The sequence below is a fragment of the Lepidochelys kempii genome, chromosome 16 (assembly GCF_965140285.1).
Source record: "Lepidochelys kempii isolate rLepKem1 chromosome 16, rLepKem1.hap1, whole genome shotgun sequence".
Taxonomy (NCBI): Eukaryota; Metazoa; Chordata; order Testudines; family Cheloniidae; genus Lepidochelys; species Lepidochelys kempii.
Genome location: NC_136395.1, coordinates 18761910 through 18776914, shown reverse-complemented (window position 1 = coordinate 18776914; position 15005 = coordinate 18761910). Strand labels below are relative to the sequence as shown.

The 15005-nt window shown below is 38.7% G+C and overlaps 1 protein-coding gene across 2 annotated transcripts in view; it reads left to right on the top strand.

The window, feature by feature from the left end:
* The window catches only part of MED27 (mediator complex subunit 27), a 180086-nt gene that overhangs the window by 161775 nt on the left and 3306 nt on the right, over nt 1-15005 (top strand). For both annotated transcript variants that reach the window (XM_073314820.2, XM_073314821.2), the window contains exon 7: nt 14507-14584. In XM_073314820.2, coding sequence (XP_073170921.1) covers nt 14507-14584 — 78 coding nt within the window. The remainder of the gene's footprint in view (nt 1-14506; nt 14585-15005) is intronic.

Sequence of the window (15005 nt, the reverse complement as noted above, 5' to 3'; positions counted from 1 at the left end):
GTAAATAGGACAAAAATAGAATACACTTTTTTTTTGTTCTCAGATTTACACTTATATCCTGGCATATCTCTGACCCTAGCCATGGTGATCAGGGTCCAAACTATGGGACTTTCTCCTCTCTAGCCTGAGAAAACATTTTTTTACTTATTTACTTTTGAGCTTTAGTTTGATTAATTCTTTCTAAGTAGTTTAAGTCTAAAAATCTATTCTTTTGCTTTCTCAGTTTAAAGGAAAAAGTGCATCCTCTCTGGGGAGGGAAGTCAACAGGCACCATTTCTAAACTTCTCTGAAACAAATTCCACACATTCCTCTTCTTGAGGTTTAATTTTAATAAGTCAGTGAGACTTGGGCAGTTCTGAAAATTTTACCTTAAAGCTAGCTATTGGACCTGTTTGTCCTCTCATGCTCCTGTAAACTAAAGTAATTCCCCTGAAATCACGGGCATTCCACGTATGTGAGAATGGTATGGGACAAAAATAAGCCCAGTAAGTATAAACCTGCCAAGAATTTGAAGACACTTTTAGACATTGTGCTTTTTTTTCCAAGGCAAGTGAAATAAAATTTCTCTATGAAAACCTCTGGCCAAAATGTTGTAAGTTCAAACTGAACTGGCTTTAAATTACAATTTCATTACATTTAAACCACAGTTCGAGGAATTTAAGGCTCAAGCTACTATATTCCTTTCATCTACTTCTGTAGTTTGTGTAACAACTATGGGTCAGGGACTCTAAAGGGCATAAAAGAAGGGGTCAAAACTAAAGGTATATCACCTGTATTTGAGCATAAATGTTCCCAAAAATCCAAACTCCCTCCCAGGATTTCATGTGCAGTCAAAAGAAAAGCATTTTTGACCTATGATACTAACCCGCTAAAGATCAAAGGGGGCAGCTTTTTGGGAGGTAGGTAGCAGTCCCTCCCTGACTAGTATTAAGCCAGAAAGAATACCACTGTACCTCTTTCTTTACTCTAGAGACAGGTAAAGGATTCTTTAATCAGTTAATTCTTCTCTGTCCACAAAAATATTTTCTTTCCTATGTCAGGAAGAGAAGAATGCAGTGGAAAGTAAGTTAGTGCAGAATTAATCTTAATAATCCTTTATCAATAATGCTTTGAAGTAATTATTGCAATGGAACAGGTTTAGGTTTTTGCAATTAAGTATGTCTTCTGAAATTCTCCATGTGTTTTACATTATGATCTCAAGAGAAAGAGGCTGCATCTTCCTATATGTTTGTACAGTGCCAACTACATTTTGGGAATAAATGTATTGCAAATCATCATAATAGGCATTCCTTAGATGTTTAGTTTAGAATATATTTTTAAAAGGGACCAACCAACGTACTTAGTAATAGTTCTCACCTTAGTGCAATCAGTTTGAGAAGTGGGTAGAAGTATCCGCTACACATTCTAAACTGTAAATATAATTGGTAAAAAGATGAGGAATTCTTTTACAGTTTATGCCACCAGTTCAAAGCCAGCCCAATGGCTGCATAATAGTTAGTGAAGCAAGTTGGAAGTCTCAGTACAGTTCCTACTTGTTACATATCTTGCTATCACACTGGATGCTAGTTGGCCCTGTGATTTTACCTAGCTTCTAACTAAGATATTTATAGGGCAATAATCAGAGTAGTATCTAGGTGCAAAATGAAGATAAAAATTAGTTTGGCAGTCTCAGTTCAATCCAGAAGTTTAAGCATGTACAGTGGACTTCCCCTCCCTCCTGGGTGGTGGCCCGTCAGGTCAGAGGTGAGGTAGTTTGGTGAGAAAGTATGGGAGAAGCCTGTACTTCCTTTGTTCGTATCCCATTACCCACAGGAGAGGGGTAAGTCTTTGTTCTCTAGCACTGTCATTGCAGCACAATTAACTCACTAAATTTTCTTTTAAAATATTAAGTTAATTAAATTCAATGAAATATGTAGAGTGCTGGTTTGAATACATATCAGTAGTGAAAAGAAACTTTAACCATCTCATATCTACCTAGGGGCTGTATAGGAAATAAACCCACCAAAACTGACATATAAATCCATACCTTTAATACTGCATGCAGTTCTGGTCTCCCTGTCTCAAAAAAGATATATTAAAATTGGAAAAGGGTACAGAGAAGGGCAACAAAAATGATTAAGGGTATGGAACAGTTTCCCTGTGAGGAGAGGTTAAAGACTGGGACTTTTCAGCTTGGAAAAGCGACAACTAAGGGGGGATATGTTAGAGGTCTATAAAATCATGAATGGTATGAAGAAAGTGAATAAGGAAATGTTATTTACTGCTTCATATAACACAAGAGTCATGGGTCACCCAATGAAATTAATAGGAAGCAGGTTTAAAACACACAAAAGGAAGTGCTTCTTCATACAACACACAGTTAACCTGTGGAACTTGTAAGGCCAAAAGTATAACTGGATTCAAGAAAGAATTAGATAAGTTCATGGAGGATAGGTCCATCAATGGCTATTAGCCAAGATGGTCAGGGATACAAACCCATGCTCTAGATGTCCCTAGTCTCTGGCTGCCAGAAGCTGGGAGTGGATGACAGGGGATGGATCACTCACTGATTGCCTGTTCTGTTCATTCCCTCTGAGGCATCTGGCATTAGCCAGTATCAGAAGAGAGGATACTCAGTTAGATGGACCATTGGTCTAACTTAGTATGGCTGTTCTTATGTTCATTTTTAATTGCAAATAGTCTACAACTTTTCATTCATAATTGAAATAGAATTAAATTATCTGAATATTAAATTACTATTTATCATTCCTATCCAGGAAAACTAATCAAATAATATAAAACGGATTAGTTTAAAATAAGAAACACATGGTTGCTGGAGGGAGGAAGTCTTGTCTAATGGCTTGAGCGAGGGTCTGTTACGCAGGGGTTTTTGAGTTCTGTCCCAGCTTTGCCACTAACTCACTGTGCTACCTTGAGTAATCACTTAACCTCTCTGTGGATCAGTTTCCCTCTGTTTAAAATAGGGATTATACTTTCCTACCTCACAGGAGCTCTGAATCTTGGTTGCATTGCTTTGAGTTTCTTGGATGAAAAACATTATAGAAATGCAAGATATCATTTCTTCCTGAGAATCAGTAGCAGAGCCTATAACTGTGCACTAATAGGGAAATAAGTTAAAACTAGGACCTAGAAAAATATAGTCAACATTTCTAAACAGCTGGTGGAAAATGCTGTGATTTTGCTTTTTTTATTCTCTGATGAAGTTATGCTCCCATCAAATTCTTTTTAATACATTGAAATAATGATATAGCAACATGAGCTAAAGGATATCAGATAAAGTAGTGTTGGAGAAGTGATTTTAGTCTGGCACTCTTAAATCTCCAGAATAAATGTTTTCCCACCATTTTTTGAATTTATCTCTATCTGTCTACCCATGTCACAACATATCTGTATGTCCATGAAATCTTTCTCTATGTGCAGTCAGTGTTGACCCTTTGTGGAAATGGCTCAGTTTTCACCTTCTCAGAAGAGCAACAATGACTTCCACCAAGGAGGCTGGGAAGCCCTTTGACTGTGTCCGTTTCCTTTAATGCTGCAGAATCCATCATTCCTTTGAAGGGCAGGGACATTTATTTTTAAAAAGCTGGACGTAGTTCCCAAACTCTCTTCAATGACAATACAACAACATCTGGAGCTCACAAGATATCTGCTCATGGAAGCTGCAAACCTGTCAAATTCTCACAGGACTGCAGCATGCCTTTCTAGGTTAAGGACCAGAGACCTGTGATCCTTTATCCAACCCTGTCAAATGAAGCTAAATTTGTCCTGACTTTCGTCTGCAACCGTTGGCTGTGTCAGCAAGCCTTTTCTCTCCTCCTTATTAGACAGGATACCCATGTGTGTATAATACCAAGGGGGAGAACTCCCAGTGGGCCCATTACTGCTAAAATGTACAGTCATTTACTAAGGTTCCCTGGAGACTTCTTGAACTTCGTCCTGGGGTGAATAAGCTTTTATAGCCACCAAATCTACCAGCAGGGTTAGTCTCAGAGAATGGAACTTAAAAATAAGGGGGGAATATTTGAAAGGGCAAAACCACAAACAATAAAGAAAAGGTTTACTTGTTTCCATATTTTTCTGACATTTAAACTCAGCAGGTGCGGTGACTGTTTTGATCTTTAACCTCCCTATTTTAACACCTCACATGTCTTCATTCAGTAACCTAAGAGGAGGAATAAGACAAGAAATTTAGAAATATTTACTGTTTAAATTTTGCTGTGAAATCTGAAGAATAGAGGTGAGGGGTATGGAATGCCAAGTAGGTGACTTGAAGGAAAATATTGTAGTGACTGGAGCAAGCTTCATAGCTTCTCATTCAGAGGGAGAGTAGAAGGAAAAAGGACAGTGTAGTTATTTTTATTGTAGTGTAGTGAATGAAACACTCTACCAGTAGCTAACTTCTACCCTTAACTATCAGTTGAGCCCTTCAGTAACAAGATATAGTTAATCTGTCTAATGTAATTTATTCCTTCTCTTCCCCCACACCCCCAATTAGCTATTTGATCCATGGGCACCATGTAAACTCACATGTATTCCTGCCAATTCAGTCTTGTCCTACAGCACCCCTGGTAGCCTAATAGTGGGCTATCCTAAACAGAGATTCACAGTAGTCAGATTGCAAGTTGGTTGTATGATGGTTTCACATGTACAGCAGGAACTAAACAATCCTTTAGATTTCTTCTTTGAGATCCTACCTACATTTGAACCAAAGCTTCAAGAGATTTCGAAGAATCATAGAATATCAGGATTGGAAGGGACCTCAGGAGATCATCTAAGTCCAACCCCCTGCTCAAAGCAGGCACAATCCCCAAAGATAGTTGGCAAAACCAGCAAACAAGCTAGTTCCAGTATTTTCTGGTTAATTGTTAAACAGTTGCTTAGATTTTTCCTTTGTGCAGTTAGTCATGATCTTTAAAATATCTAGCGGTAGGAGGGCATTATGGATGATAAAATAGAGTGTGTAGACCTGAATGCATATGTACATGTTTTATAAGGCGAATCATGCTTCTGTCTTTTATTCAACAAGCTGTTTGTAATGTAAGGAAATGATCACAGTCTAAAAATTACAGTGTAAAAAAATCCTGCAAGAACAAGACAAGCACGATGAAACCACATGAGAATTGAACATATGAGCGAAAATATGTCTTCCACAAAAGAGTGCTTTGAGTAGTCATATATATCCTAGTGTTCGGGGTTCTATTTCTCCAAATTTTCAAATGCTAGTTTCTTTCAGGGAGGAGAGACAGTAGTACATCACTGACAGTGCCTGATGCTATTTGCATTTCTTGCTGTGCATCCGGGTCTTTGTCTAAGAGGTTTGCAGTCCCAAACTAATGAAGTTTAGGGCACAATTGTCACCATTACAAGGACACACAAGTATTGTAATGTATGAAGATGTATTCTTGTCAATAATATCTGAATAAAACAATGTGTGCATGAGCTGAATACTGAACTACTGATGATGCCTGCTCAAAGAGAGGAGAAGGACTGTTCGAGGATCACCTGGCTGATTGCTTGCTTCCATGATCAGTACTTTGCTGTATTTAAGTAGCTGGTTAAGCAAAGATTAAATGTCTGATCAAGTCCAAATAAGAAAACCAAGCAGATTAAATATTTCTGGTTTTCATAGGTTTTTGACACAGCCACCAAACCCTACCCTCAGGAAAACTCCTGTATCCTACAATACTATATTGAGGAAGCACTTACTTAAGGAACTTCAATCTTTTGTTGTTTTTCTTGTTGAGAGCTGCCTACTTCAGAACACACCATAGAATCATAGAATATCAGGGTTGGAAGGGACCTCGGGAGGTCATTTAGTCCAACCCCCTGCTCAAAGCAGGACCAATCCCCAACTAAATCATTCCAGCCGGGGCTTTGTCAAGCCTGACCTTAAAAACTTCTAAGGAAGGAGATTCCACCACCTCCCTAGGTAACGCATTCCAGTGTTTCACCACCCTCCTAGTGAAAAAGTTTTTCCTAATATCCAACCTGAACCTCCCCCACTGCAACTTGAGACCATTACTCCTTGTTCTGTCATCTGCTACCACTGAGAACAGTCTAGATCCATCCTCTTTGGAACCCCCTTTCAGGTAGTTGAAAGCAGTTATCAAATCTCCCCTCATTCTTCTCTTCCGCAGACTAAACAATCCCAGTTCCCTCAGCCTCTCCTCATAAGTCATGTGTTCCAGTCCCCTAATCATTTTTGTTGCCCTCCGCTGGACGTTTTCCAATTTTTCCACATCCTCCTTGTAATGTGGAGCCCAAAACTGGACACAGTACTCCAGATGAGGCCTCACCAATGTCGAATAGAGGGGAACAATCATGTCCCTCGATCTGCTGGCAGTGCCCCTACTTATACATCCCAAAATGCCATTGGCCTTCTTTGCAACAAGGGCACACTGTTGACTCATATCCAGCTCCTCGTCCACTGTAACCCCTAGGTCCTTTTCTGCAGAACTGCTGCCTAGCCATTCGGTCCCTAGTCTGTAGCAGTGCATGGGATTCTTCCGTCCTAAGTGCAGGACTCTGCACTTTTCCTTGTTGAACCTCATCAGATTTCTTTTGGCCCAATCCTCTAATTTGTCTAGGGCCCTCTGTATCCTATCCTTACCCTCCAGCATATCTACCTCTCCTCCCAGTTTAGTGTTGTCTGCAAACTTGCTGAGGGTGCAATCCACACCATCCTCCAGATCATTTATGAAGATATTGAACAAAACCGGCCCCAGGACCGACCCTTGGGGCACTCCACTTGATACCGGCTGCCAACTAGACATGGAGCCATTGATCACTACCCATTGAGCCCGACGATCTAGCCAACTTTCTATCCACCTTATAGTCCATTCATCCAGCCCATACTTCTTTAACTTGCTGGCAAGAATACTGTGGGAGATGGTGTCAAAAGCTTTGCTAAAGTCAAGGAAGAACATGTCCACCGCTTTCCCCTCATCCACAGAGCCAGTTATCTCGTCATAGAAGGCAATTAGATTAGTCAGGCTTGACTTGCCCTTGGTGAATCCATGCTGACTGTTCCTGATCGCTTTCCTCTCCTCTCAGTGCTTCAGAATTGATTCCTTGAGGACCTGCTCCATGATTTTTCCAGGGATTGAGGTGAGGCTGACTGGCCTGTAGTTCCCAGGATCCTCCTTCTTCCCTTTTTTAAAGATGGGCATTAATTAGCCTTTTTCCAGTCGTCTGGGACTTCCCCTAATTGCCATGAGTTTTCAAAGATAATGGCCAATGGCTCTGCAATCACATCCACCAACTCGTTTACCACTCTCGGTTGCAGCGCATCCGGCCCCATGGACTTGTGCTCGTCCAGCTTTTCTGAATAGTCCCGAACCACTTCTTTCTCCACAGAGGGCTGGTCACCTCCTCCCCATGCTGTGCTGCCCAGTGCAGCAGTCTGGGAGCTGACCTTGTTCGTGAAGACAGAGGCATCTCCCATTCCTTCCTGGATTTTTCTGAGCCTCACGGCTCTGTGGTTCCATGATGAAGAAGTGGTCTTTCTCTCCTCCAAGCTCAATATTTCCAGGCTTATTTCTTACGGAGCATATGCATGTGAGCTATGTCAAAACCTGAGCTGCTAAGAATACAAGCTTATTATGGCTGTCAATTAATCACAGTTAACTCAAGCGATTAACTCAAAACAAATTAACTCGATTTAAAAAATTAATCATGATTAATCGCAGTTTTAATCACCATGTTAAACAACAATAGAATACCAATTTAAATTTATTATAAATATTTTGGATGTTTTTCTGCATTTTCAAATATATTGATTTCAATTACAACACAGAATACAATGTGTACAGTGCTCACTTTATATTATTTTTATGGCAAATATTTGCACTGTCAAAAAGATAAACAAAAGAAATAGTATTTTGCAGTTTACCTCATACAAGTACTGTAGTGCAATCTCTTTATCGTGAAAGTGCAACTTTCAAATGTAGGTTTTTGTTGTTACATAACTGCACTCAAAAACAAAACACTTTTGTAACCAGGGTTGCAAGGTATTTATGTTTCAGATATGGTAAACGTTCCTATGCCTCTTCATGCTTCGGCCACCATTCTAGAGGATATCCTTCCACGCTGATCATGCTTGTTAAAAAAAATAATTCATTAATTACATTTATGACTGAACTGCTTGGGGGGAGAAATGTGTGTCTCCTGCACCGTGGCTTTACCTGCATTCTTCCTTATATTTCGTGTTATGGCAGTCTCTGATGACAACCCAACATATGTTGTTCACGATTTAAGAACACTTTCATATTTGACAAAACACAAAGAAGGTATCAGTGTGAGATTTCTAAAGGTAGCTATAGCACTTGACCCCAGGTTTAAGAATCTGAAGTGCCTTCCAAAATCTGAGAGGGACGAGATGTGGAGCATGCTTTCAAAAGTCTGAAAAGAGTAACACTCTGATGCAGAAACTACAGAACCCAAACCACCAAAAAAGAAAATCATCTTTCTGTTGATGACATCTGACTCAGTTGATGAAAATGAACAGGGATCAGTCCACACTGCTTTGGATCGTTATCAAGCAGAACCCATCATCAGCCTGGAAGCATGTCCTCTGGAATGATGGTTGAAGCATAAAGGGACAAATGAATGTTTAGCACATCTGGCACATAAATATCTTGAGATGCCGGCTTCATCAGTACCATGCAAATGCCTCTTCTCACTTTCAGGTGACATTGTAAATAAGAAGCGGGAAGCGGTATCTCCTGCAAATGTAAACAAACTTGTTTGTCTGAGCAATTGGATGAACAAGAAGTAGGACTGAATGGACTTTATAGGCTCTAAAGTTTTACACTGTTTTGTTTTTTAATGCAGTTATATAAAAATAATAATTCTACATGTGTAACTTGCACTTTCACAATAAGGAGATTGCATTACAGTACTTATATGAGGTGAATTGCAAAATACTATTTCTTTTGTTTTTTTACATTGCAAATATTTGTAATAAAAAATAATATAAAGCGAGCACTGTACACTTTGTTTTCTGAGTTGTAATTGAAATGAATATATTTGAAAATGTAGAAAACATCCAAAATATTTAAATAAATAGTATTTTCTTATTGTTTAAGAGTGCAATTAAAACTGCGATTAATCTCCATTGTTTTTAATCTCTCAATTAATTGTGATTTTTAAAAATCATTCGACAGCCCTAACGCTTATGTATGAATACATTATTTCTTCTTTGCTGTGTTTTGTGACCTCACCAAATTGCTTTTGCTCCCCTATATTATGGGATTCTCAGGCTTTTTCCTGAAAGAGAAATTGAGAAGATAGGAGCTGTTTGCCTCTCATTCATCTCTAAGTATTCTTTACTCTTTTCAGTAATATAAGAGCAAAGGGGCATTAAATTAAATTGAAAGGCAGCACGTTAAAAACTGTTACTGGCCACTCTGAGACAGGATACTACAACAGAGGAACAACTGGTATAATCCAGTATAGTAATTCCTATACTCTAACATCCTATGTTATTAGTTCTTTAAGCCCCTGTCAGCCTTAATAGTAAGAAACCAGACTATTTAATAGGTCCCCTTCATAATAGTGCAAAGTAACACCCCTACCTTTGTGTTTTTTGTCACAATTTGTGGAAGCACTTATTTACCCTTACCCACCCATAAACAAGACTGTACTTTTTAAATGAATCTGCAACACTGGAAATTCTGATATTTTTTCATTCCTGGATACTGTCCCCTTCTGAAAAGTGAAACCTCCAGGAATAATAATATGCTAGTGCCTTTTGTAGTACCATTGAGTGGATAAGAAATTTTGGAGAAAGGCTGAGGATAGGTTGGTTCAGACAAACAGCAAGGCTTTTGTTTGTTGCTATCAGTGTATGTTGATCTCATGAGCTATTTACAACGTTACCAAGCAAACAAGCTGAGCTGTCAGATGCGATAAGGAACTAGGGAGTACCTGCCTTTTCACTCTACTGCTGAGCAGCCATCTGTGCTCTGCATGTAGTTTCTCAGAGTGAGCAAATACCCAGACAACTCTACTCGCTGGTGGGGACCTAATTGTTATTCTTAGATAAAAAGTATTGAAAATTTCATTCCCATAAAGTCATGTTAAAGATTAGGTTTGATCCAACGGAAGCCTGGTGATCTGTGGTTTGAACTCAGAATGCAGGCATCTCTCTAGACTGGAAGAAAGATATGCATTCAAGCTGTGTACATTTATAAGCAGTTTGGAAACAGAAATGAACCAAAAAAGTTAAGTTTGGTGCCAGAGATCAATCTAAATAACTGCTAATAAGAGGGAAAGTGCTTCTATTCAAATTTAAACACAGTTGTATTTTGATAAACCAAAATCTGCTCATCCAGTCCAGTAGAAATGTAAGTTCATTCAGAAGACAGGACCCAAGAGCATGTCTCTACCAGTCAATTTTTATTGTAACTAGAGTCCTTTTTTGCTTTGAGACTCTGCTGTAAAATGTGAATGTGTCTGGTTAAATGATAAATATTTCATTTAGCAAAACTTGTCTTTAACTTCAATAGTGTATCTTTCATTTTGTTTGGAAAAACTCACAGGTATTTTCCAGAAGGTGAATTGTGACAATTGACGCTTTTTTGTAAAATCTCTTGGAAGAGTTTTTTCTGCGACTCAGAGTAGTAGTTGTCTAATCAGTTTGTGTACTAGAGGACACACTAATTTGGAAAAGGGACAGGTGAGGGGAACAGGAATGTTGTTAGATAGTGTAGAGAAGAGAAGTCCTGTAGATACAAAATGTTGTTCAACACACAAAATAAATTATCTTGCAACTCCAACTTGGATGGAGGAAAAAATATCCCAAAAATGAGCTGGTGCATGTGCTATTTTCTTTGCTTTGGCGTGAAATGATATTTCCATTAGTAAAGCCTTCTGCATCGATCTGTTACCTTCCTTTTTATTTTTTTTTAAATCTTGGACAGTTGTGCTTTGTTTTTTCATCTCTGTTTTGTTGGGTGTTGTTTGGTCCCCACCCCCCACCCACTAGACAGTTTGACATTTTTGCATCTCTTTTCTTTGCTCTGTTCAGCATCACAATGTTTGTTGCTACTTTTGGGGGGTGTTATTCCTCCCCTCCTCTTCCCAAAGTTTGACACCCACTTTGATCTTTTTAGAAGCATTTTTTTTCTTTATCAGCACTTGCTTATGGTATGAATCGCCTCCTTTTTGTTCAGAAAACATTATTAGTGTTCCAGCAGCGCTGGCATGGCTTTTATCTCCCTGTGGAATCTCATTAGCTTTACATCACAATAGGGACAGCATATGTGCAGCTATGCCAATGTAGCCAGTGAATTTGAATTTGTTAATGGCAATATTGCCCCACATCTTCAGTGCTGAGAGAAAACAACTTTGTTTTTCGGGGGAACTGTTCGAAGGGGAACTGTTATTCATAAATATCTTTAGACTGCCTGTTTATTTTAAAGTCTGGTACTGTCCTATAAATCTAAGTGCTATTTAAAAAAAAAAAAATAAAAAAATCAAATGGCTCATAGGATTTGAAGTGTGAAGAGGTTAACATAATCCATGAGATTTAATTAAAGGAATGACTGACTGGTTTAAGTTAGGAAGCTGTAAATTACTATTCTTTGTTATTAATAATTAACTATTTCATTGCTAATTATCATTATATTGTGGTAGCTCCCAAAAAACCCAGCTAGGGTCAGGGCCTCATTGTGTTCTGCACAGTACACTCATGGGAAAATATAGTCCCTGCCCTAAAGAGTTTACAATCGAAGGGCTGGATTCTGATAATCTTATTCACAGTCAGCAGCAATTTATTCCGTAAGTAGTACCATTTTAATCAGTGGTGCTATTTTCAGAATAAGGTATTAGTCTGCATGAATAATTGATGGCAGAATCTGGCCCAAATAAATTAGTATTTTTCATGGTATTAGTTTAAGTTAAATATGCTTTAAAACTGGGCTTGATGAAAAATAGGCTACATTGGTCCAACTAACGGTATAGGAAGTTTGAGGCAACCAGCCGCACTGTGTGAATCAGAGAGGAGCTTGTCTCTTTCTTGAAAAAACTACAAGAACACAACTAACCGCTGGACAGTGATATAATTTGATATTCTTATATCCAGGGTAATGCTAGTAAGCACCATAAGATCATAGTGATAGATTTTTAAGGTCAGAAGGGATCAGTTTGACTTCTTGTATAACATAAGCAGGAGAATTCCACCAATAATTCCTGCATCAAGCCCATACGTGGTGGTTCAGCTACAGCATATGTTTTAGAAAGACCCTCCGTCTTGATGTAAAGGCTTCAGATGGAGTGTCTACCACAGCCATGGTTAATTTGTCCCAATGGTTAAGTACCATCACTGTCAAACAAAAATTGCATCTTATTTTCAGTCTGAATATGTCTGGCTTCAACTTCCAGCCATTGGCTCTTGTCATGACTTTGTCTGTTAGATTAAAAAGCCCCCTGCTATCAGAAACCTTCTCCCCATGTGAGTTAGTAAGTAGACCATGAACATATTTGTGGATTCTTGGTTACAGAGGAGACCAAGAAGAGTGCTAAATCTGTATCAGTTTGATGTAAACAACCTTAAGTGGGACTTTAAGAATTATGTTTTCTTTCCTTTCTTGTTAGAAGAGGGTATCCATTTTTCCATGAAAATGTGGTACTGTACACATAAATAATCCTGTCAAATATGAAATCTTTGTGGGGAAGAGTGGAATCATTTTTTTAAAATAGTATAAAATAGCTTGACTTTTAAGAGGTCTTCCGTTCCTTTTACCACAAGATTGTCTACCTAGACAACTTAAATTTGGTATTGGAATTGAAACTTGAAAATGATTTCCCTCATCCAGAAAAGGGAAATTTGTGTATGAATAACATTTGTGAGTTCTCTGCTTCATCACTGTAGATCTTTTCCTCCATAGAGTAAATCAACATGACTTAAGGGAACATAAAACTTAGGAAAAGTGGCAAAAAGGAAATGTAGGCCTATAAAGAAGAGAACACTTAAGATTTTCCTCTGAAGCTGCTTGCTAGTGGTTCAGCTTGTTAATGATCCTGTAGTGCTACACTGGGTTTCCTTGTAGAGCCACAGCCAAGAGGGTATTATGCTACTCTTCTTCACTGTAGAAGGCTAAAATACAAGTGAAGCAAATTCCTTGATGTAGCTTTTTTTGAATATCACACTATTTTCTCCAGATTTCTGCTGATCATAATAAGTTATATAGAAAACCTCTGTAGTGCTTTCCAGCTAAGGATCTTGAAGTGCCTTTGTCAAGGTTCCTTCCCCACTCTGAACTCTAGGATACAGATGTGGGGACCTGCATGAAAGACCCCCTAAGCTTATTCTTACCAGCTTAGGTTAAAAACTTCCCCAAGGTACAAACTTTGCCTTGTCCTTGAACAGTATGCCGCCACCACTAAGCGTGTAAAACAAAAAACAGGGAAAGAGACCACTTGGAGACGTCTTCCCCCAAAATATCCTCCCACGTCCTACACCCTCTTTCCTGGGTAATGCTTGATAATAATCCTCACCAATTGATACAGGTCCAAACCCTTGGATCTTAAGAACAATGAAAAATCAATCAGGTTCTTAGAAGAAGAATTTTAATTAAAGAAAAGGTAAAAGAATCACCTCTGTAAAATCAGGATGGTAAATACCTTACAGGGTAATCAGATTCAAAGCATAGAGAATCTCCCTAGGCAAAACCTTAAGTTACAAAAAGACACAAAAACAGGAATATGCATTCCCTCCAGCACATCTTATTTTACCAGCCATTAAACAAAAGAAAATCTAATGCATTTTCTAGCTAGATTACTTACTAACTTAACAGGAGTTGGAAGGGTTGCATTTCTGATCTGTTCCCGGCAAAAGCATCACACAGACGGACAGAACCCTTTGTGTCTCCCCCCCGCCCCCGAGCTTTGAAAGTATCTTGTCCCCTCATTGATCATTTTGGGTCAGGTGCCAGCTGGGTTATCTTAGCTTCTTAATCCTTTTCAGGTGAAAGGGTTTTGCCTCTGGCCAGGATGGATTTTATAGCACTGTATACAGAAAGGTGGTTACCCTTCCCTTTATATTTATGACAGGCATACAAAGGTGGGTCAGTAAATTGAGGCATAAAAAAATTAAGTGACCTGCCCAGTGTCATTCAGTGAGTCATTAGCAGAATTAGGAATAGAACCTATTTCTCCTAGCTTCTAGCCCCCTTCTTTAATGACTTAAACCATGCTTCCTCCCTATAGTATTAGCTATTACCATGGTATTGCATTGTAAAGGTGCTTTTAGTATTTGTGTATGAAAACACTAATTACATTTGTGTCTCAATGAATTCTCTTGTGTAGAGAGCTAAAGAATGGGACTGTGTTTGAGAGAGCCACACAAACATCTTTGTGTTGCTATCTGAATATCTTGGGTGTCATGTAATTCTTTCTTCACGTCTTCCCTTTGAGATGTTATGCTGTTTCCATTTAAAGTAACACAACTTTGTCTGAAATAATGAATTAATAAGGAGGTCTTTCCCTTCTGTCTGTGGCACAGGTGACAGATCATGCAACCACTGCTTTATTGCATTACCAGCTGCCCCAGATGCCAGATGTGGTGGTCAGATCCTTCATGGTAAGCTTATTTTAAAAGAAATTCTCCCAGCTGGACTTCAGCCTGGTGAGAATGATTGATACCAGGCAGTTTGTTACACAGAGTAATTTTCCATATTGAAAGTGGTTAAAAATAATTATTTACTAAATTCCCTCAGGTCTCACAACTGAAGAAGGTAACCAATGTTATTTGTCATTAATACTCTTTAAAGTAAATAGTGCCGTTCTCAGTACACTGGGATGGATGGTATTCAAAGATTCCTGTATATGCATCTGTATAACTCATTATAGCTTTCAATGTTTGCTTGCTGAATCTTATCTGTGAAGCTGGTCTGGGGTCAGCTCTGAAACTAACATGCAAATGAGGCCAGATTCTCAGTTATGATCTGTCCCCTTTGGACTCAAGCAATGTAAAAGAGATGGATTCTGGCTGTCATTGGCCA